We start from the raw sequence: 24,568 nt of genomic DNA on the forward strand, positions 1-24,568 counted from the left end.
ACAAGGTTCCATTCCAGAGGATAGAATTGAAAAGCAGGGAGGTTATGTTCAACTTGTTTAGAGCCAGGGTCAGACTACACTGGGAGCACTGTCAACATTTGTCATCTTCATTTAGAAAAAGGAAATAGAGGCACTGGAGAAGGTGTAACAAAGATTCATAATATACAGAACTGAGAGCATTTAACACTCAGGAAAGGCTGGGGCTGCTTGTTTCTGGAAAAGAGAAGACTGATGGGTGACCTGATGGAAATCTCTCAGATTGTGAAGGGATTCAATAATCCAACAGGAATTTCAGTAGAAACCGCTTTACAAAGCGAGTGGTGAGAATGTGCAACTTGCTACCACAGCGAGTGGTTCAGGTGAACAGCATGAATCCATTGAACAGGAAACCAGATACATACATGAGGGAGAAAGGAATGGAAGGAGATGCTGATGTGGGGAGATGTCGAGGGGTGGGTGGAGGATCATGTGGAGCATAAATACTGACACAGATCATGGCTAACCTCAGCGGGTATGGGAATTTAACTTGTGCTGTTGATGTCACTCAGCACGAACCAGCCTTCCAGCCAACTGAGCTAACCGATCCCTGTGTAAATCTGTAATAATTGCTTAAATATTATGATTGTCTGTCTCACACCATACTATTTAATGTAGTTTCCCAGTGCCCCTCAGACAACTTGCCCCTCATACCCGGATAGTTTCCTTCTGTGAGAAGCACCAAGATAAATTAAACAAAAGAACCATGAAACCACCATAGCCCATCTTCAAGGCAATGTGGCATGATTTTTGGGTTTCCAAACAGAAATAGTAATGTAACATCTTCAAATCTCCAAACATCCTTTCACTCTTTGATCCTTGTGAAATGTGAAACCAGATATTCGCAAGAAGGCTCAGAGAGAATCAGCCCACTGGAGGCGAAGTCGTGAGACCGGTCAGTCCAGCAGAAGGAAACCCTCTGACCATCCCCATTGACCAACAGAATGAAACAAATGCAGTCCTGGATATAATTGACAACAGAAACACTAACAGCAGAATCCAATCCCTGTTAATCAGTTGTGAACTTGTTGGTGTCTCAGAAAGTGCACTGAAGTGGGCAGCATAGTGGCGCAGTGGTTAGCATTGCTGCCACATGGTGCCGATGTCCCAGGTTCGATCCCGACTCTGGGTCACTGTCCGTGTGGAGTTTGCACATTGTCTCCATGTGGAGACAACTTCTCCCTGTGTTTGCGTGGGTTTTGCCCCCACTACCTAAAGATGTGCAGGGTAGGTGGATTGGCCACGCTAAATTGCCCCTTAATTGGAAAAAATGAATTGCGTTCTCTAAATTTCTATATAAAAAAAAGTGCGATGAATTACAAAACCTCGTCACACATTGAGGGCAGGTGAATGGCCTCTCCCCAGTATAAACTCCCTGTTGTGACTGCAGATGGCATAACCGAGTGAATCGCACAAACAGACATAAACGGGTGTGAGATAATCAGGATTGTGGAGACATGGCCCAAGGGTGACCAGGGATTGGAACTGAATATATTCAGTATTCAGGAAGGACCGACAAAAAGGAAAAGGCAGTGGAGTGGCAGAGGAAATTAATGCAATAGTGGGGAAGGATATTAGCTCCAACAATGTGGAATCTGTATGGGTAGAGCTGAGAAACACCAAGGGGCACGGAAATTCATGGGCATCGTATATAGACCCCAAACTGCAGTGGTGATGTTGGGAATGGCCTAAAACAGGAAATTCGGCTGACTGTAAAAGTTTATATAGGGATGTGAAGAGAAAAAGATTGGTGAAGACAAATGTAGGTTCCTTACAGTCAGAAACAGGAGAATGGATAATTGGGGACAAAGAAATGGCTGAGCAAATAAATACATATTTTGGTTCTGTCTTCACAAATGAGGGCACAAATCAGACACCAGAAATGTTGGGGAACGCGGGATTTAGTGAGAGGTAGGAACTGAAGGAGATCAATATTAGTAGAGAAATGGTGTTGGGGAAATTGATGGGATTGAAGGGTGATAAATTCCCAGGGCCTGATAATCTGCATCCCAAAGGATTTAAACAAGTGGCTCTAGAAATAGTGGATGCATTGGTGGTCATCTTCCAGGATTCTATAGACTCTGGATCAGTTCCTGCAGATTGGGGTTGGTTTAGCTCACTGAGCTAAATCGCTGGCTTTTAAAGCAGACCCAGGCAGGCCAGCAGCACGGTTCGATTCCCGTACCAGCCTCCCCGGACAGGCGCTGGAATGTGGCGACTAGGGCAATCTGAAATAAAATTAAAATGAAAATCGCTTATTGTCACGAGTAGGCTTCAATGAAGTTACTGTGAAAAGCCCCTAGTCGCCACATTCCACCGCCTGTTCGGGGAGGCGGGTACGGGAATTGAACCATGCTGCTGGCCTCCCTTGGTCTGCTTTCAAAGCCAGCGATTTAGCCCAGTGTGCTAAACCAGCCCCTGGTGACCAATAAGCGATTTTAATTTTCATTTCATTTCAGAGTGGAGTGTGGCTTATGTAACTCCACTATTTAAAAAGCGAGACGGAGAGAAAAAAGGGAATTATAGACCAGTAAACCGGACATCGGCAAAATTCTAGAATCCATCATCAAAGATCTTAAAGCAAAGCACTAAGAAAACAGTGGCAACATCGGGCAGAGTCAGCATGGATTTATGAAGGAGAAATCATGCTTGACAAATCTACTGGAATTCTTCGAAGGTGTAACTGGTAGAGTTGACGAGGGCGAGCCAGTGGATGTGGTATATCTGGACTTTCAGATGGCTTTTGACAAAGTCCCGTGTAAGAAATTAGCATGTAAAATTAAAGCACATGAGATTGGCGTGTTGAAATAGGTAGAAAATTGGTTGGCAGACAGGAAACCAAGAGTAGGGATTAATAGGTCTTTTTCAAATTAGCAGGCAGTGACTAATGGCGTACCGCAGGGATCGGTGCTAGGACCCCAGATATTCACAAGATGTATTAATGATTTTTTTAAAGTTTTAATTACCCAATTTTTTTTTCCAATTAAGGGGCAATTTATCGTGGCCAATTCACCTACCCTGCACATCTTTGGGTTATGGGGGTGAGACTCACGCAGACACGGGGAGAACTTGTCTCCACACGGACTCAAAACAAGAAGGCAGACTATTAGCTGAATGGCCATAAATTGGGAGAAGAGAATGTGCAACGAGACCTGGGTATCCTTGTACACCAGTCACTGAAGGTAAGCATTCAGCTACAGCAGGCGGTAAAGAAGGTAAATGGTATGTTAGCCTTCATTGCGAGCGGATTCGAGTACAGGAGCAGGGATATCTTGCTGCAATTATACAGGGCCTTGGCGAGACCAGACCTGGAATGTTGTGTGCAGTTTTGGTCTCCTTATCTGAGGAAGGATGTTCTTGCTCTGGAGGGAGTGCAGCGAAGGTTTACCAGACTGACTCCTGGGATGGTGGGACTGAAGTATAAGAGATTGAATCAGTTAAGATTGTATTCGCTGGAGTTCAGAAGAATAAGGGATCTCATAGAAACCTAAAATATTGTAACAGGACTTGACAGGGTAGATGTGGGAAAAGTTTTCCCGATGGTAGGAGTGTAAAGAACGAGAGGTCGCAGTCTGAGGATACGGGGTGGAACATTTAGGATAGAGATGAGAAGTAATTTCTTCAACCAGAGAGTGGTGAGTCTGTGGAATTTGTTACCACAGGAAATAGTTGAGGCCAATACATTGTATGCTTTCAAGAAGCAGTTGGATATAGCACTTAGGGTGAAGGGGATCAAAGGATATGGAGGGGAAAGCTGGATTAAGCTATGGAGTTGGATAAGCCATGATCGTAATGAATGGCAGAACAGGTGCGAAGGGCCAAATGGCCTCTTCCTGCTCCTATTTTCAATGGTTCTATGTAATCCCTTCCCACACTAAGAGCAGGTGAATGGTCTCTCCCCTGTGTGAACTCGCTGGTGTGTCTGCAGGTGGGATAACTGAGTGAATCCCTTCCCACACTGAGAGCAGGTGAACGGCCTCTCCCCAGTGTGAACTCTCTGATGTCTCAGCAGGGCTGATGAATCAATGAATCCCTTCCCACACTGAGAGCAGGTGAATGGCCTCTCCCCAGTGTGAACTCGCTGATGTCTCAGCAGGGTTGATGAATCAATGAATCCCTTCCCACACTGAGAGCAGGTGAACGGTCTCACCCCAGTGTGAACTCGCTGGTGTATCCGGAGTGTGGATGAATCATTGAATCCCTTCCCACACTGAGAGCAGCTGAATGGCCTCTCCCTAGTGTGAACTCGCTGATGTCTCAACAGGGTGGATAACTGACTGAATCCCTTCCCACACTGAGAGCAGATGAATGGCCTCTCCCCAGTGTGAACCCGCTGATGTCTCCGCAGGGCGGATGAATCACTGAACCCTTTCCCACACTGAGAGCAGGTGAATGGCCTCTCCCCAGTGTGAACTCGCTGATGTTCCCGCAGGTGGGATAACTGAGTGAATCCCTTCCTACACTGAGAGCAGCTAAATGGCTTCTCCCCAGTGTGAATTTGCTGATGTCTCTGCAGACTGGATAACTGAGTGAATCCCTTCCCACACTGAGAGCAGGTGAATGGCCTCTCCCCAGTGTGAACTCGCTGATGTTCCCGCAGTTGGGATAACTGAGTGAATCCCTTCCTACACTGAGAGCAGCTAAATGGCTTCTCCCCAGTGTGAATGCGGCGATGAATCTCCAGCTCAGATGGGAATCTGTATCTCTTCCCACAGTCCCCACATTTCCACGGTTTCTCCATGTTTTATGTCTCCTCTTGTCTCTCCAGATTGGACAATCAGTGGAAGCCTTGTCTACACACAGAACATGTGGTCTGTCTCTCCTCACTGTGAATGGTGTGATGTTTTTTTCAGGCCGTGTAACTGGTTAAAGCTCTTTCCACAGTCAGTGCTCTGGAACACTCTCACTCGGGTGTGTGTGTTGTGGGGGTCTCGGTGCTTTTCCAGTCACACTCATGTTTAAAATCTTTTGAAACCGGCAAATTGGACAAACATTTCTCCTTCTCGCTGATGATATTCAGAGCTCGATGATATTCAGATCAGAAAGAATCAAGTGAGTTTGTCACATCGAGACGTGATGTTTGAGATTTCTGTCTATAATTCCTCCTCTTCCAATATTCTTTAAAAACAATTGACAAAAGTCATCATTGTTAGTACAGGATAGAAATTCAGAACAGACAGTTCTAGTTCCTCTGGAACATTATTTACTCTCTTGTTCTCTAAAAGCTGTAAATCTCCATACCACACAATCTCCCTCCATTCTCACTCTACTGTATCTAATATTCACCCTCCCAATTCTCCTGATGGTGCTGGTTCATGTTAATTGACAGATCCAAGCTCAGCTCACTGCTTCCTGACCAGCACAGAGCCATTAGAACAGGAGTAAGAGTCGGCCGTTTGGCCCATCGAGTCTGCTCAACCATTCAATGAGATCCTTGACCGATCTACCTCAGCCCCAATTTCCCACACGATTCCAATATCCCTCGATATATTCAATATCTAGAAATCTATCAATATCTGTCTTTTTTTTAAACAAACAATTTTATTGAGGTATTTTAGGCATATAGAAAAAGTGACATTGTATAGTACAAAAAAAGTCAAGACGCAAATTAAACATAGTGCAAACCACGGCTCTGTTCGCGCAAGGACCTGCCTCAATATCCCCCTACTCTACTCTCCCATTAGTTCCTTGAAGACGTCCGAGACTCTACCCTCTCCCACCTCGCCCCTAGAAACTACCCTGTCCTGCCTCCCCTTCGGTGGGAGACGTGGGAAGGACGGCTCCAGTCTGCGTACGAAATCCCGCACCTGGAAGTATCCCTCGTTCCCTCTCGCCAGCCCAAACTTCTCCTCCAGCATCCTCATGCCCGGAAAGCTCCCTTCCAGGAACAGATCCTCACAATCCCCATCCTCACAGATCCCCAACCTCACAATCCCCGCCCTCCTCCACAGTCAATACCCCCGTCCATGTTCCCCGGGGCAAATCGGTGGTTGTCGCAGATTGGGGTCCACACTGATGCTCTTACCTCCCCTCAATGCCTCCTCCACTGGCCCCAGATCCAAAGAGCCGCCACCACTATCGGCTTGTGGAGAACCGTGCCAGCGGAAGCGGCAGAGGCGCCGTGACCAGGGCTGCTAAGCTAGTGCCCCTGCACGAAACAGCATCAATATCTGTCTTGAACATACCTGATGACTGAGGCTCCACATTCCTCTGGGGTAGAGAATTCCAAAGCGTCACCACATCCTTGAGTGAAGAGATCCCTCCTCATCTCAGCTTTCATTCTATTTTCCTGCCTGTTCCCCATAACCCTTAACTCCATTGTCAATAAAATATCTGTTAAACTTGTGCGTCAATATATTCAGAGGCTCCCAGATACAACTGGTCCCTATGGAAGAGAAATCCAAAGACTAACAACCCTCTGAGGGAAGAGATGACTGGAAATATATAACGTAGCTACAGTCTTATATTACGAGAAATAATAATACATTTACTTTATTACAGAACGGTAAATAATATATCTAACCTGTACCATGTAACAACACTGGACATACCTCTGTCCATTATTAATTTAATTGCCCTGAAATGTCAGCCATCTCCCGGGGAACTCACCCCTTTAATTGTGAACATTAGGAAAGGGGCAATCATTTTTTGAAATAAATTTAGAGTAACCAATTTTTTTTTTTAATTAGGGAGCAATTTAGCGTGACCAATCCACCTACCCTGCACATCTTTGGGGTGAGACCCACGCAGACACGGGGAGAATGTGCAAACTCCACACAGACAGTGACCCAGGGCTGGGATTCGAAGCCGGGTCCTCAGCGCCACAGGCAGCAGTGCTAACAACTGTGCCACGCACCTCCCCAGAGAAACCAGAATTGTCTGTTCAGAATTTCTATCCTGGATTGACAGTGATTACTCTTTTATTAATTACAAAAAAATTAAATTTAGACTACCCAATTCCACCCCCCCCCCCCCCCCCCCCAATTAAGGAGTAAATTTAACATGGCCAATTCACCTACCTGCACATCCTATTGGATTGTGGGGGCCAGACCCACGCAGACACGGGGAGAACATGCAAACTCCATATGGCAGTGGCCCGGTATCAAACCCAGGTCCTCGGTTAACCACTGTGCCATCGTACCTGCCCCTATAGTGTTGACTTTTGTGAACTCCTTTTACTGGACATTACAAGGGGAGGATTTACAGATAGAAACTCAAATCAAACTTCACATCAAGATTTAACAGAGTCAGGACCTGAATATCATTGGCCTGTGAATGTGGAAGAAGAAATGTTTGTCTGTTCTGTCTGCAGGAAAAGATTTTCAAGATCAGTGTGACTGAAAAAACCCCGATACACGCACGCACGACTCGAATGAGAGTGTTCCAGTGAACTGACTGTGGAAAGAGCTTTCACCAGTTACACAGTCTGAACAAACATCACACCATTCACAGCGGGCCGTACATGTGTTCTCTATGGGGACAAGACTTCAACTGATCGTCAAATGTGGAAAGCGACAAGGGAACCAGCAGCGTGCTGAAACTATGGAAATATGGGGACTGTGGGAAGGGATTCAGATCCCCATGTGAGCTGGAGACTGATCACCATAATCATACCGGCGACAGACCATTCACCTGTTCTGAGTGTGGAAAGGGATTCACTCAGTTATCCCAGTGAGGATTTATCCTCGAGGTGGGCAATATCATTGTTCTTTTTCTTTTTGTTCTGAGAGGGGTTGCCCTGCCAGAAGTAAGCTGGTGAATGAGAGTCAGATGGGGGCTGCAGCTGGTGATGACTATGTGTATCTGGGTGGGGCGTTGGCAGGAAATGAGGGTGGGACAGAGGGGTTAGCTTGCTGGTAATGACTATAGAACTGCTTTTGTTTTACTCTCAGGGTGTGTGTGGCAGCCATCTTGTGTGGACCCTTGGCCTGTACTTTTTGAAGATTTACTCGATCGTCCCTCACGGTGGAAATGGCTGATTCCATGATGGGGAAGTGGGGGTGGGAGACCCCGGATTTGGCTGGTCATCCAGAATGTAATGGGATTGGGTGGAACAGTGAAGAGGTAGAGTGTTTTCGCTCACTGAAAGAATCTAAATGCTGGTGTGGTGCTCTTGCAGGAGACTCACTTGCAGGTTAGAGATCAGACCAGGGTGGCACGGTGGCGCAGTGGCTAGCACTGCTGCCTCACGGCACCGAGGTCCCAGGTTCGATCCTGGCTCTGCATCATTGGCTGCGTGGAGTGTGCTCATTCTCCCCATGTCTGCATGGGCTTCGCCCCACAACCCAAAGCTGTGCAGGTTAGTGGATTGGCCACTGAAATTGCCCCTTAATTGGAAAAGAAATAATCGGGTACTCTAAACATATAGAAAAAAAGATGGAGATCAGACCAGACTGCGGAGGGGTGAGCCAAGTGTTTCACTCGGGCTTTGACGAAGGGCTCGAGCTGCTGCAATTCTAATCAATAAACAGATTCCTCTTTCGGTCACTGGGCTCGTTGCGGACACTAATGGGAGATACACGGTGGTCAGTGGGTTGTTGGCAGGTACATTGGTGGTGCTGGTGAATGTCTATGCCCCTAACTGGGATGATGTGCGGCACGGTAGCCCAGTGGTTAGCACTGTTGCTCCACAGCACCAAGGACCCAGGTTCAATTCCCAGCTTGGGTCACAGTCTGTGCGGAGTTTACACGTTCTCTCCGTGTCAGCGTGGGTTTCTTCCGGGTGTTCCGGTTTCCTCCCGCAGTTCCAAAAGACGTGCTGTTAGGTAATTTGAACATTCTGAATTCTCCCTCAGTGTACCTGAACAGGCGCTGGAATAGGTGACCTGGGGATTTTCACAGTTAACTTCATTGCAGTGTTAATAATAAAGAATGTGGCAATTATGTGGCATTTGTGAAAAAATTGTTGGGATCCATCCCAGACCATCCGACATCGACCCAGGCACCAGAAACGACAATGGCAAACCCAGCAAAAGATTTTTAATAACTGTTCTCATCAGCAGATTGTAAAAGGATTACGGGACACAGATTTAAGGTTGTGAACAAGATCTACAGGGGAGATAGGAGGTAGTCATTTTATATAGATCTGAAACTCAATGCTTACACACAAAGGTTGATAATCTCCAGGTCCTGATACCTCGAACGGTGGTTCGATTGTGAGTTTCCTGTCTGCGAATCCCTTTCTAATCCCCCGTGAAAGAAGTTTACAAAGGCATCACTGTCAGTCCAGAAATGTAATTCAGGAAAGATAAAATATTTCTCCTGGTTTGAATTTGCTGTGTGTGTAAATCCTCCCCTCGTAATCCCCTGTAAAAGGTGTTTCCAAAATTATTCACAGATTATAGAATTTATCATAGAATTTACAGTGCAGAAGGAGGCCATTCGACCCATTGAGTCTGCACCGGCTCTTGGAAAGAGCACCCTACCCAAGGTCCACACCGCCACCCTATCCCCATAACCCAACACTAAGGGCAATTTTGGACACCAAGGGCAATTTAGCATGGCCAATCCACCTAACCTGCACATCTTTGGACTGAGGGAGGAAACTAGAGCACCCAGAGGAAACCCACACACACACGGGGAGGATGTGCAGACTCAGACAGTGACCCAAGCCGGAATCGAACCTGGGACCCTGGAGCTGTGAAGCAATTGTGCTATCCACTGTCCTACCATGCTACTCGTAATCACTGTCAGTCCAGAAAAGAAATCCACTACATTCTCTCCTCCTGCTCCCGGGTCCACGATGACCACTCATGCTCCCCTCTGCACACTGACCCTCGTTGTCATCAGCAGTCCCCTGATTTGAGGATGATGTTGACTCAGGGTTGCAAGTTTCTGCCCTGGGTCTTCATGTGACTGAACAGAGCCGCAGAGCTTTCGACACGTGGGGCAAGATGTCCAATGAGGCAGTGAAATCCGGAGAGCAGGATTTGTTTCCTTTTCTTTCCATCTCTGCCACCGCTTTGCATCATCAATAAGACATTGGGACTCAAAGACTAATCCAGTTTGATGGACAAGTTGTCTCCATTCTGAACAATGGGGAACAAGCTCCTCCCACTCATTGAAACATGTAAGAAGTCTTACAACACCAGGTTAAAGTCCAACAGGTTTGTTTCAAACACGAGCTTTCGGAGCACGGCTCCTTCTTCAGGTGAATGGAAAGGCTTGTTCCAGAAATGTTTATATAGACACAGTCAGAGATGCCCCGGAATGCGAGCACCTGCAGGCAATCAAATCATCAAAGATGCAGAGAGAGAGGTAACTCCAGGTTAAAGAGGTGTGAATTGTCCCAAGCCAGTTCAGTCGGTAGGCCTCTGCAAGTCCAGGCTTGTTGGTGGGGGCCGAATGTAATGCGACATGAATCCCAGATCCCGGTTGAGTCCGCATTCATGCGTGCGGAACTTAGCTATAAGTTTTTGCTCAGCAATTTTGCGTTGTCGCGTCTCCTGAAGGCCTCCTTGTAGAATGCTGACCCGGAGATCAGAGGCTGAATGTCCTTGACTGCTGAAGTGTTCCCCAACTGGAAGGGAACAGTCCTGCCTGTTGATAGTCGCACGATGCCCGTTTATTCGTTGTCGCAGTGTCTGCATGGTCTCGCCAATGTACCACGCTTCGGGACATCCTTTCCTGCAGCGTATGAGGTAGACTACATTGGTCGAGTCGCACGAGTATGCGCCGCGTACCTGGTGGGTGGTGTTTCCACGTGTAATGGTGGTGTCCATGTCGATGATCTGGCATGTCTTGCAGAGATTACCCTGGCAGGGTTTTGTGGTGTTGTGGTTGCTGTTCTGAAGGCTGGGTAATTTGCTGCAAACAATGGTTTGTTTGAGGTTGCGCGGTTGTTTGAAGGCCAGTAGTGGGGGTGTGGGGATGACCTTGGCAAGATGTCCATCCTCGCTGATGATGTGTTGGAGGCTGCGAAGATGTCGTAGTTTCTCCGCCCCAGGAAAGTACTGGACGACGAAGGGTACTCTGTCAGTGGTGTCCTGTCGCTCGACTCATTGATCGACAGTTCCACCGCGCCACAGCAAAAAACCGCACCGACCTCCTCAGAAGACAAACACGGGACACCACTGACAGAGTACCCTTCGTCGTCCAGTACTTTCCTGGGGCGGAGAAACTACGACATCTTCTTCGCAGCCTCCAACACATCATCAGCGAGGATGGACATCTTGCCAAGGTCATCCCCACACCCCCACTACTGGCCTTCAAACAACCGCGCAACCTCAAACAAACCATTGTTTGCAGCAAATTACCCAGCCTTCAGAACAGCAACCACAACACCACAAAACCCTGCCAGGGTAATCTCTGCAAGACATGCCAGATCATCGACATGGACACCACCATTACACGTGGAAACACCACCCACCAGGTACGCGGCGCATACTCGTGCGACTCGACCAATGTAGTCTACCTCATACGCTGCAGGAAAGGATGTCCCGAAGCGTGGTACATTGGCGAGACCATGCAGACACTGCGACAACGAATAAACGGGCATCGTGCGACTATCAACAGGCAGGACTGTTCCCTTCCAGTTGGGGAACACTTCAGCAGTCAAGGACATTCAGCCTCTGATCTCCGGGTCAGCATTCTACAAGGAGGCCTTCAGGAGACGCGACAACGCAAAATTGCTGAGCAAAAACTTATAGCTAAGTTCCGCACGCATGAATGCGGACTCAACCGGGATCTGGGATTCATGTCGCATTACATTCGGCCCCCACCAACAAGCCTGGACTTGCAGAGGCCTACCGACTGAACTGGCTTGGGACAATTCACACCTCTTTAACCTGGAGTTACCTCTCTCTCTGCATCTTTGATGATTTGATTGCCTGCAGGTGCTCGCATTCCGGGGCATCTCTGACTGTGTCTATATAAACATTTCTGGAACAAGCCTTTCCATTCACCTGAAGAAGGAGCCGTGCTCCGAAAGCTCGTGTTTGAAACAAACCTGTTGGACTTTAACCTGGTGTTGTAAGACTTCTTACAATAAAGATGGCGGCTGTTAACCCGAGCCGAACATGAGGAGTTGCAGTTCTGCTAGGTACAGACTGGATCCCGGATTTTTTCTCGCGGTTTGCGGCTCACAACAGCTTTACACAACGTTTCCGCCCATCCCCGCGATCTCTCGCTCCCTCATTTTGTTAAACGCCTCTTACCAATTTCCGATCTGAAAAAACGGCCTTCTCCTTCGCTATTATCCACACTGCGCATGCTTTAATCACAGCAGGCCCCGCCCCTCATTCACTCCGATTAGTTGGAGGACCAGCCGCCCTCATATGGTCCTCCAGCCCCGCCTCCTCTTCCTATTGGTCGGGACCTGCCGTCAATCACCCGGACATTGTGACGGTTACAGATGGTGAGAGCGGCCATTGGCTCAGGCTAACTCGCTGATTGTTCCTGTCTCTGGCCCTCCCCAGTCCCAACACCTGCTGCCCTCTGACCTCCCACCCCTGTGCCTGAGGTGGGAGTGGGATCATATGGAACTGCAGACCCTGCCCTTCATTGGATTCAATGATGTTTTCACTTCTTCACTGCAGCCTGACTTATGATTGCAACAGACACTGTGTTTGCCACTCTCAAAGTGAGTGAATCCTTTGCTGTTTATCCTCTGGGCCCCAACTCCACTATTATTGTCCGAGACCCTGAGGTGGTGTTGGTGGCGCCTGTTAGGGTGGGGCAGTTCCGACGAATATGCCCCAACCCTCTGCGAGCATGGCACCACATGCCATCCACAGACCAAAACACTTTATAGTCCTCCCCTTGGCGGGAGACCACAAAACCTCCCTCCGTGACCTCCTCCTGGGTCAGGCAGCCAAAAACCTGACGCCGGAAGGGGTATACATGGCGGAGGGAGAGGTCGCGCAGGCCAAGTGTTAGCGGTGCCACCCGTGACCTGACCTCCCCCAGTAGGTTGAGATGGGGAGGAGGAGCTTGGTGGGGAGGTAGGGCGGCACATTTGAAAGAACCACACGTTCGGCAGTGGCCTCCAGCGGGTCCACCACCATGTGTGTCCTGCCCACCGTCAGCCCCATTTCCAGGACCTGGTAGACATGGTACCGCCTGCTCGGCCCGCAGGAAAAACACAACCTTGGCGTACACCCTGGAGGCAGCTACGATGGGCGAGGGGCCGAAGATCCCGGCCATTGCACGTGTGCACACCTTGATGGTCATGGTGGGGATGGGCACAACATTTGACCCTAAGTTGCCATGGTAGTAGGCAGAAAGACGATATTCAATAAATAAAGACCATTCAATAAATTCACTTTGGTTCAGACAAGACTTTAACCAATTAAGACAAAGGCAGAATTTTCGGGATAGTAAATTTTAAAATATGCTTATTAAATGAAAAAGGTTTATTGAACAACTTTGAGACATTGACTTTTACAACTTCATGCGGGTGATCAGTATAACCCTCTCTGCTCCTTCTTTGACAGTAATTTCCTTGGAACGCGGCCTCGGGAATCTTCAGTACTTGGCCAGCAAGGAAGACCTTCACAACCTCTACTTTTATCCCCAAAGTGACCATTACTTCACGTCAGAGTTGCGCCTGTTGTAACATGACCATTGGTCAATTTGTTCACTGGATTAATTGAATTTGATCCCCAATTACATACACCACCTTCTCTCATTATCTCAGACAGGAATACAATAGAACGGTTTCATACTATCCCTTTATCTGATTCTATACTATCCCTTATTCATACAGTTTCAAATGTTGAGGCTAATCAGAGGTTGAAGGTCTCTCTTGCCAGTACATTTATCCTCATTGCACATTCTTTACATACCCAATTAAGCTTTTACATTTTTACAGCAAATGAAAATCAGGTTCGATCTAATGGCCACGATGCACAAGACGCAAATCCAAGTGCGGCAGTTACATCGCAGGAGAGTCTGAAATCGGGCACTGCACCAAGCGCCAATCGGTTTCCAATCTAACCGGTCTATCCTCATTGGCGAGATCTGGATACAATTAAGGCCAATCTCCATCCTATTAACGGGAAGGACCCCCAATCTAAAAGCCTCCCTTGATTGAAGCGACTCCCCAGTCGGTCACATGGACACCGATTAGTAATGGCCCACACAGACATGGGCCAGGCATCAGGGTACCTGAGGGGTTCCCCGGGCCATTGGAGACCCCCCTGAGTGGTCAGGGAGAGGGCAGGGTGGCCCCTCCCCCCTCCCCGGCCCAGCCCCGAGAACGTGTGCACCTTGGCACTGCCAGACTGGCACCTTGGCACCGCAAATCTGGGTATTTCACACTCCGCCCATTCATTAAGACCACTCATAAAGGCTGAGTCTTGATTTTGTGCAATAACCATGTCTTTCTCTCCATTTCAGATCCCCTGTGAAAATCCAAACACAGTATATTGTGAAATTGTTAGATTTAAAACAGAACAAGCTGTTGGGATTCACTGCCTGACAAAGGTGCAGGAAGTCAATTCAACAGCAACTTTCAAAAGGGAACTGGACAGATTCTGTGGGAAAAGAAACTTGCCGGCCGATGGAACTAGTCAGATAGTTCACTCAAAGAGCTAGCATGGGAACGATGGGCAGGATGGCCTCTTTCTGAGACTCGTTTGCATTTGAAGAAAGTGTGAAAAACCTGGAAGCCACTTCCTACGAGGGGGCTAGAAGCAGAGATGATGGAATGTTTCCAAAAGGAAATTGGATGGGCTTTTGAGGAAAATAAACTGACAGGGATATGGGGATAGATCAGGGCAATGGTTTGATCTACAGAGATCCACAAGTTGTGCATCTTTGGAATTCTCTACAGCAGAGGCTGTGGAAGTTCAGTCATTGCGTGTGTTTAAAGCAGAGACTGACAGATTTCTAAATCCCAATAACACAAAGGGATATGGGGATAGTGTGGGGGAAAAGGCATTGAAGAGGATGATCATCCATGATTGTATTGAATGGTGGAGCAGACTCGATTGGATGAATACACAACTCCTGCTCCTATGTTCCAATGATCAAAGATAGTCAGGGAGGCAAATTGTGAAGAGAACATAAGGAGGTTAAAACGTTTACATGTTAAATGAGTGGAATAAGATCTGCTAAATGGAGAATAATGTGGGAAAATGTGTAACTGTCCACGTTGGCCAGAAGAATACAAAAGCTTATTATCTAAATGGTGAGAGGGGCAGCACGGTGGCACAGTGGGTTAGCCCTGCTGCCTCACGGAGCCGAGCTCCCAGGTTCGATCCCGGCTCTGGGTCACTGTCCGTGTGGAGTTTGCACATTCTCCCCGTGTCTGCGTGAGTATTGCCCCCACAACCCAAAGATGTGCAGGCTAGGTGGATTGGCCACGCTATGTTGCCCCTTAATTGGTAAAAATTAATTGGGTACTCTAAATTTATAAAAATAAATAAATAAATCTAAATGGTGAAAGATTGCAAAGCTCTGAGACTCAGAGGGATCTGGGTGTCCAAGAGTATGAATCTCAAAAGGTGAGTATACAGGTACAGCAAGTAATTAGGAAAGCTAATAGAATGTTATTGTTTATTGTGGGGGAATTGAATACAAAAGTAGGGAGGTTATGCTTCAGTTATACAGGACATTGGTGAGACCACATCTGGAGCACTGTGTACAGTATTGCTCTCATTTAAGGAATGATGTCAATGTGTTGGTAGCAGTTCAGAGAAGGTTTACTGGACTCATACCTGGAATTGGAGGCTGGTCTTCTGAGGAATGATTGGACAGGCTGGGCTTGTGTCCGATGGAGTTTAGGTGACTTGATTGAACCGTATAAGATCCTGAGCGGCCTTGACAGGGTGGATGTGGAAAGGATGTTTCCTCTTGTGGGAGAATCGAGAAATTGGAGTCTCTTTAAAAGTAATAACTTGCCCATTTAAGGCAGAGGAGAACTTTTTCTCTCAGAGGGTCGTGAGTCTTTGGAACTCTCTTCCTCAAAGGGCAGTAGAAGCTGAGTGAAAATTTTGAAGGCAGTGTCAGCACAGGATAGAAATTCACAACAGACAATTCTCGTTTATATTGAACATTCTTCCCCCTCTCATTCCCCAAAAGCTGTACATCTCCGTCCCACTCATTCTCCCTCCATTCTCACTCTGCTCTATCTAATATACACCCCCTAATTCATCCTGGTCAACAAATTCAAGTTCGCTGAGTCCCGTCCTGAGAACAGGGACCTGAAAATCTTAATGCAGCTGCGAGCCATGTATATGTCGATATTACTGGACTACAAATGTGTGTATGGTACAGAATTGTATTGCTTGATTAGAGATGGTTGTGGTGACGTAAAGAACAACTTTACGAAGGAGCGAGTGGTGCTTCATTGAGCAAGGACCAATTACATCCAAATTAGACAGGAACTGGGCAATGTGGATGATTGGGAGCAGCTATTTGAGGGTAATCCACATCTGACATGTGGAAGGCTTTGACAGGCCAGTTGATTGAAGTGCAGGAAAGGCATATCACCACAAAACTAAAGGATAGAAATGGCAGGATTTGGGAACCATGGACGGCAAGGGAAATTGTGACTTAGTCAAAAGGGAAAAAGAAGCATATGATAGGTCTAGTCATCTAAAAACTGACGAAGCACTTGAGGAATACAGTGAAAGCAGGAAGGAACTTAAACGTGGAATTAGGAGAGCTAAAAGGGGCCATGGAATGTCTTTAGCAAACCTGGTTAAGGAGAATCCCATTACTTTTTATGGACATATTAGGAGCAAGATGTTAGCAAGAGAAAGAGTAGGCCTACTCAAGGACAATGGAGGAAAGTTATGCAAAAGTTACGCAGGAAGTGGGTGAAATCCTTAAGGAATATTTTGTATCGGTATTCACCAGGGAGAAGGACATGGTGGATGTTGCGGTCAGGGATCGGTGTGTGACAGCTCTTGAGAACGTCAATATGTCAAAGGAGAAATTGTTGAGTATCCTAAATTGCATTAAGGTACACAAGTCCCCAGGGCCGGATGGGATCTATTCCAGGTTACTGCGGAAGGCGGAAGGCAAGGGGAGAAATGCTTGGGGCCTTAACAGATATCTTAACTTCCTCTTTGACCACAGGGGAGGTTCCAGATGACTGGAGAATAGCCAATGCCTTCTTTAGAATAGCCTTCTTTAAGAAAATTATAGACCGGTGAGCCTGCCATCAGTGGTGGGGAAGCTTTTGGAAAAGATACTGAGGGATAGAATATATGCACATTTGGAAGAAAATTGACTAGTTCGTGACAGGCAGCATGTTTTGTACGGGGGAAAGTCATGTCTTAAAAACAACTTAATTGAGTTTTTTGAAGAGGTGACAAAGTAATTTGATGCGGGGATGGTTGTGAATCCAGTTTATATGGACTTTAGTAGGCATTTGACAAGGTCCCACATGGCAGACTGGTACAAAACTAAAATCACATGGGATTCGGGGCGGGCTGGCTAGATGGATACAGAACTGGCTTGGTTATAGTAACAGAGCATCGCGATGGAAGGGTGTTTTTCAGAATGGAGATCTGTAGCTAGTGGTATTCCGCATGGATCAGTGCTGGGATCTCTGTTGTTTGTAGCATATATAAATGGTCTGGAGAAAATGTGGGAAGTCTGATCAGTAAGTTTGAGGAATCGAAGATTGGCAGAGTTGCTGATAGTGCCGAGGGATGCAACAGGATGTAGATAGATTGGAGACTTGGGCACAGCAATGGTAGATGGAGTTTAATCCGGACAAATGCAAGGTGATGCTTTTTGGAGGATCAAATCTAGGTATGAATTATACTGTAAATGGCAGAACCCTTAGAGATCTGGGCGTGCAGGTTCACAGTTCCCTTGTGTAGCAACACAGGCGGCCGAGGTGATTAAGAAGGCATGTGGCATGCTTGCCTTCATCAGCCACGGCACTGAATACAGGAGCTGGGAAATCATGTTGCAGCTATATAAAACCTTGATTAGGTCACATTTGGAGTATTGCGTGCAGTTCTGGTCACTACATTGTCAGAAGGATGTGGAAGCTTCGGAGAGAGTGCAAAGAAGGTTCACCAGGATGTTGCCTGGTCTCGAGGGTGTTTGTTATGAGGAGAGTTGAATAAATTAGGATTGCTTTCATTGGAAAGACAGAGGCTGAGGGGAGAGCTGATAGAGGTCGACAAAATTATGAGAGGCATTGACAGGTTGGATAGTCAGAGGCTTTTTCCAATGGTGAAGTGTCAATTCCAAGGGGGCTCAGATTCAAGGTAAGAGGGGGAAAGTTTAAGGGAGATGTGAGCAGTAAGTTTCTCACACAGAGACTGGTGGGTGCCTGGAACGCGCTGCCAGAGGATGTGGTGGAAGCAGCACATTAGCAACATTTAAGAGGCATCTGGATGGGTCCATGAATAGGGAGGAAGTAGAGGGATACGGACCGAGTAAGGGCAGAATGTTTGTTTTAAAGTTAGGGCATCATGATCTGTGCTGAGGGTTGGAGGGCCGAAGGGCCTGTTCTTGTGCTGTACTTTTTTGTGTTCTTTGTTTTGACTACATCTCTGGTAGTGATATTTAATTCCTCCCCCATATTTATTAGCATTAATCGAATAATCAACACGGATGCAAAATATCTATCTAACTCCTTTGCCATCTCCTTATTCCCATAACTACCTCCCAGATTTATTTTCTAAGGGGCCTGTGTGAAGTTGAGGTTACAATTAGATCAGCCAGGGACTTATTGAATGGTGGAGCAGGCTCGAGGGGCCGCGTGGCCTACTCCATTCCAGAATCTAGAGAATTTAAAAAAAAAATTTGGAGTACCCAATTCATTTTCTCCAATTAAGGGGCAATTTAATGTGGCCAATTCACATCTTTGGGTTGTGGGGGTGAAACCCACACAGACACGGGGAGAATGTGCAAACTCCACACAGACAGTGACCCAGAGCCGGGATCGAAACTGGGACCTTGGCGCCGTGAGGCAGCAGTGCTAACCCACTGTGCAACCGTGCTGCCCTGAATCTACAGAATTTTGACAGATATTCTTTTCTCAGTTGAGATTAATTTGCCTTCAAATTTCTGGGTAAAATATGCCTAAAAGTGCCTATTTGGTTCTGGTTTGGAGGAGAGCCACCTGATGTGTGTCCGCTCAGCACATCACCATCACTGGAAGTCCAGAATATTGAAAGGTGATCACCGATGTATCCACTATCTCTCCAGCCGCCTCTTTCAACACTCTGGGATGTAGAGCATCAGCTTTTGGGGATTTATTGACTTCCAATCCTGTTAATTTCTCCAGCACTGCTTTTTCACTCAGACTAATTCCTTTCAGTTCCTCGTGATCACGAACTCCTCGGTTCTCCAGTGTTTTTGTTACAATTTCTGTATCTTCCTCCGTGAAGACAGACACACATTGTTTAGTTTCTCTGCCATTTCCTCATTCCCCATTATAAACTCTCATGTCTCTGTCTGGAATGGACCCACATTGGCCTTTGCTATTCTATTCCTTTCTCTTTATCAGTTTCTTGCTCCTTCTTTGCTGAATTTGAAAACAGGTTCCCAATCCTCAGGCTCACTTCTATTTTAGCAGGGCAGCACGGTGGCGCAGTATTAAGCACTGCTGCCTTGCGGCGCCGAGGTCCCAGGTTCCATCCCGGCTCTGGGTCACTGTCTGTTTGCACATTCTCCCCGTCTCTGCGTGGGTTTCACCCCCACAATCCAAAGATATGCAGGGTAAGAGGATTGACCACGCTAAATTGCCCCTCAATTGGAATAAGATGAATTGGGCACTCTAAATTTATAATTAAAAAAAGGTTACTACTATTGTGGCCACCTGATGAGCCTCTTTCTTTGATCTAATGGAATCTTTAACTTTTCTTGGAAGCTACCATTTCATCACTTATCCCATAGGATTTTTGTTTCTTAATATAATCTATATTTTATGTAAATATGTGACAAAAATTAAATGCTAGTGCTTGCCTGTCTAACATCATAAATTTTATTGGCAGTAACGAATCTGCCACATACAACTTGCCCCTCATACCTCAACAGTTTCCTTCTGTGAGAAACATCCATATCAATTAAGGAAAGAAACCATATCACCACCATAGCCCATCTTCATGGCAATGTGGCACGCATCAGGGTACTTCCAAACAGAATTGCAAACTAAATATCTTTTCACTTCCAAACACTCTCTCACTCTGTGAACCTCGTGAAATTTGAAACCAAATATTTTTAACAAGGCTCAAAGAGCATCAGCCCACTGAAGGCAAAGTCGTGGGAATGGCCAGTCCAGCAGGAAAAAACCCTCCGACCCTCCCTATCGACCACCTGACAAAGTGAATGAAATGCAATGCTGCATTGAATTGAAAGCAGAAACAATCACAGCAGAATCCAACCCCTGTAATCACTTGTGAACTTGTTGGTGTCTCAGCAGGTTGGATGAATCACAAAATCCTTTCTCACACTTGGAGCAGGTGAACGGCCTCTCCCCAGTGTGAATTCGCTGGTGTGTCTGCAGGCTGGACAATTGAGTGAATCCCTTCCCACACTGAGGGCAGGTGAAAGGCCTCTCCCCAATGTGAACTCGCTGATGTGTCTGCAGGTTGGATGAATCACTGAATCCTTTCCCACACTGCGAGCAGGTAAATGGCTTCTCCCCAGTATGAACTCGCTGATGTGTCTGCAGGGTGGCAAAATGACTGAATCCCTTCCCACACTGAGAGCAGATGAACGGCCTTTCCCCAGTGTGAACTCGCTGGTGTGTCTGCAGGTGGTCTAACTGAGTGAATCTCTTTTCACACTGAGAGCAGGTAAACGGCTTCTCCCCAGTGTGAACTCGCTGGTGTGTCCGCAAGTGGGAGGAATTACTGAATCCCTTCTCACACTGAGAGCAGATGAACGGCCTTTCCCCAGTGTGAACTCGCTGGTGTGTCCGCAGGTTGGATAATTGAGTGAATCCTATCCCACACTGAGGGCAGGTGAAAGGCCTCTCCCCAGTGTGAATTCGCTGGTGTGTCTGCAGGCTGGACAATTGAGTGAATCCCTTCCCACACTGAGGGCAGATGAACGGCCTCTCCCCAATGTGAACTCGCTGATGTCTCTGCAGGTTGGATGAATCACTGAATCCTTTCCCACACTGCGAGCAGGTAAATGGCTTCTCCCCAGTGTGAACTCGCTGATGTGTCTGCAGGGTGGCAAAACGACTGAATCCCTTCCCACACTGAGAGCAGATGAACGGCCTTTCCCCAGTGTGAACTCGCTGGTGTGTCCTCAGGTGGGATAACTGAATGAATCCCTTATCACACTGAGAGCAGGTGAATGGTCTCTCCCCAGTGTGAACTCGCTGGTGTGTCCACAAATCAGCTAACTGATTGAATCCCTTCCCACACCGAGAGCAGGTGAATGGCGTCTGCCCAGTGTGAACTCGCTGGTGTCTCCGCAGGTGGGATAATTGAGTGAATGTAATTTCACACTGCGAGCAGCTGAACGGCCTCTCCCCAGTGTGATTGCGCCGATGAATCTCCAGCACAGACGGGCATCTGAATCCCTTTCCACAGTCCCCACATTTCCAGGGTTTCTCCATGGTGCCAGTGTCCTTGTGTCTTTACGACCAGTTAAAGCCTCGTCCACACACAGGACACATGTACGGTCTCTCCCGGCTGTGAATAGTCCGATGTTTTTTCAGGCTGTGCAACTGGTTAAAGCTCTTTCCACAGTCAGTGCTCTGGAACACTCTCACACGGGTGTCCATATATCTTTGTGCTTTTCCAGTCACACTGATGTTTAAATTATTTTGAAGCTGACAGATCGGGCAAACATTGCTCCTTCTTAATTCAAAGTCTGACCATATTAAGTTGCCAAAATGACTGTCGGATTGAGACGTGACATTTGAGATTTCTGTCTCTACTTCGTCATCATCTAATATCCTGAAAAAATAATTTACAAAATACATCACTGTCAGTACAGGGTAGAAATTCAGATAATTCTAGTTTCTCTGGAACATTCTTTTCTCTCTTATTTGTGAAAAGCAGGAAATCTCCATCCCACACTCTCTCTCCATTCTCACTGTGCTGTGTCTAATATTTACCGTCCCAATTCTCCTGAAGGTGCTGATTCAAGCTGATTGACAGATCATAGAATCATAGAAATTACAGTGCAGGACGCCATTTGGCCCATCGATTCAAACCGATCCTTGGAAAGAGCACCCTACTCAAGCTCTCACCTCCACCCGATCCCCATAATCCCACCTAACGTTTTTGAACACTAAGGGCAATTTAGCATGGCCAATCCAGCTAACCTGCACATCTTCGGACTGTGGGGGGAAACCGGAGCACTCGGAGGAAACCCATGCACACTCGGGGAGAATGTGCAGACTCCGCACAGACAGTGACCCAAGCCGGGAATCGAACCTTAAACGACCCTGGAGCTGTGAAACAACAGTGCTAACCACTGTGCTACCGTGTTCACTGCTTTCTGTCCCGGACTCAGAGATCATAACAAATAGATGCTGGAGTCGGCCATTCGGCCCATCGAGCCTGCTTATCCATTCAATAAGATCATTGATCAATCTACCTCAGTACCATTTTCCCACAATTTACCCCATATTTCTTGATATTATGAATATCTAGAAACCTATCAATCTCTGTCTCCAAAATACTTGATCACCCGGGTTTCTCAGTTCTCTGGAGTATAGATTTCCAAAGCTCCACCACATCCTCGAGTGAAGAAATCCCTCCTCTTCTCAGCTTTCTCTCCTTTTCCTATTGATTCCTCATAACCCTCGACTCCCCCTCAATCAGAAATCTGTCCAACTCATCCGTGAATATATTCAGTGACTCCCAGACTCCACTGGTCCCTGTGGAAGAGAAACCCAGAGACGAACAACCCTCTGAGGGAAGGACAAAGAAAAGTTACAGCAGAGGAACAGGCCCTTCGGCCCTCCAAGCCTGCGCCGATCCAGATTCTCTATCTAAAACTGTCGCCTATTTTCTAAAGAACAAAGAAAAGATGTCTGGAAATATATAACGTAGCCACAGTACAATATTGCACAACTGGAAATAATAATAAATGTACTTTATTACTGAACCATCAATAATATATCTAATCTGTACCATATAACAACACTGGGCTTTTCTCTGATGTTAATTTGCTGTCCCCTCAAATGCCAGCATCTCCTGGGGAGGATTTTTTCTTCACTTCCGCTTGGACGTCACAATGGGGCACTGCCTGAATCAGCCAATAGGAATTATTCAATCACCCCGTGACCATCCTGCTGAGGTGTTGACCAATGGGAAGTGCGGGAGCGCTCTGCTTCTCCAGCCAATCGGAGCGCGGGAATTGTGCGAATGAAGATTGAGCTTCACACAGACTGAAACGTCCTCCTGTCTCCAACATCTGTGAGTAAAACACTTTCTTTTCTCCCCCTTTCCATTTCTTTTCACATTCTCACCTTCAATTGGTCACTTGCAGCAACTGAAGGGAAAGGAAGTGAATCCAGGGAGGGTGCAGACTCTGCAAAGCTTGGCCCAGCTCTCTCTCTCTCTCTTAAAGACATTGACATCCTTTGCTCCCTCAGCTTGACACATTTATTTGTCTGGCTAAAAGAATGGTCTTTTTCCAAATGTTCACAATTAAAGGGCTGGTTTCTCCAGGAGATGGCTGACATTTAAGGGGACATTAATTAATATTGGACAGAAATATGTCTTGTGTTGCTGTATGGTACAGATGAGATATTTGTGGTTCTGTAATTAAGTGCACTATTATTTTTAGTTATGTAATAAAGTACTATAGCTACATTATATATTTCCAGCCATGTATCATTGCGACACAGAAGGAGTCCATTCAGTTACCCGAGTCCATGCTGATTCAGGAAAGAGCAATCCGGGCAGCACAGTAGCACAAGTGAATAGCACTGTGGCTTCACAGCGCCAGGGTCCCAGGTTCGATTTCCCCGCTGGGTCACTGTCTGTGCGGAGTCTGCACGTTCTCCCCATGTCTGCATGGGTTTCCTCCGGGTGCTCCGGTTTCCTCCCACAGTCTAAAGACGTGCAGGGTAGGTGGATTGCCCAGGATAAATTGCCCTTAGTGTCCAAAAAGGTTAGGAGGGGTTATTGAGTTACAGGGTTAGGGTGGAAGTGAGGGCTTAATGTGGGTCAGTGCAGACCCGATGGGCCTCCTTCTGTACTGTATGTTCCATGTTCTATAAGTCAGTCCCATTTCCTCTCTATATCCCTGTTTCGCTGCAAAGTAGTTTCCTTGAAGTCTGCACCAAATTTCATTTTAACATTATTATTAATTTTTATCCGGGTTCGAATCCCGGCCCTGGGTCACTGGCTGTGTGGAGATTGCACATTCTCCCCGTGTCTGCTTGGGTTTCACCCCCATAACCCAAAGATGTGCAGGTTAAGTGGACTGGCCGTGCGAAATTGCCCCTATATTGGAAACAAAAAATTGGGTACTCTAAATTTATTTATTTTTTCAAATATTTTTTTAAAAATCATTTTACGGGATGTGGGCATTGCTGGTTCCCCCAGCAATTATTGCCCATCCCCAGTTGCTCTTCAGAAGGTGGTTGTGAGTTGCCTTCTTGAACTGCTGCAGTCCCCGAGGTGTAGGTATGCCCACTGCTGTT

General features: G+C 46.8%; 2 protein-coding genes across 3 annotated transcripts in view; one reads left to right on the plus strand and one right to left on the minus strand.

Annotated features, from left to right (window-relative positions):
* The window catches only part of LOC119951358 (zinc finger protein 229-like), a 394,086-nt gene that overhangs the window by 294,651 nt on the left and 74,867 nt on the right, over window positions 1-24,568 (plus strand). The gene's annotated exons all lie outside the window — the stretch shown is intronic.
* LOC119951549 (gastrula zinc finger protein XlCGF26.1-like) lies at window positions 3,944-23,320 on the minus strand (the record flags this gene model as incomplete). The annotated part of the gene is made up of 3 exons (XM_038774742.1): window positions 23,049-23,320; window positions 20,354-21,863; window positions 3,944-4,771 (listed from the first exon to the last, which is right to left on the minus strand). Coding segments are annotated over exons 2-3 (1,995 nt in total), but the record flags the coding sequence as incomplete, so codon positions are not given.

This window comes from Scyliorhinus canicula, chromosome 17 (genome assembly GCF_902713615.1).
Source record: "Scyliorhinus canicula chromosome 17, sScyCan1.1, whole genome shotgun sequence".
NCBI lineage: Eukaryota > Metazoa > Chordata > Chondrichthyes > Carcharhiniformes > Scyliorhinidae > Scyliorhinus > Scyliorhinus canicula.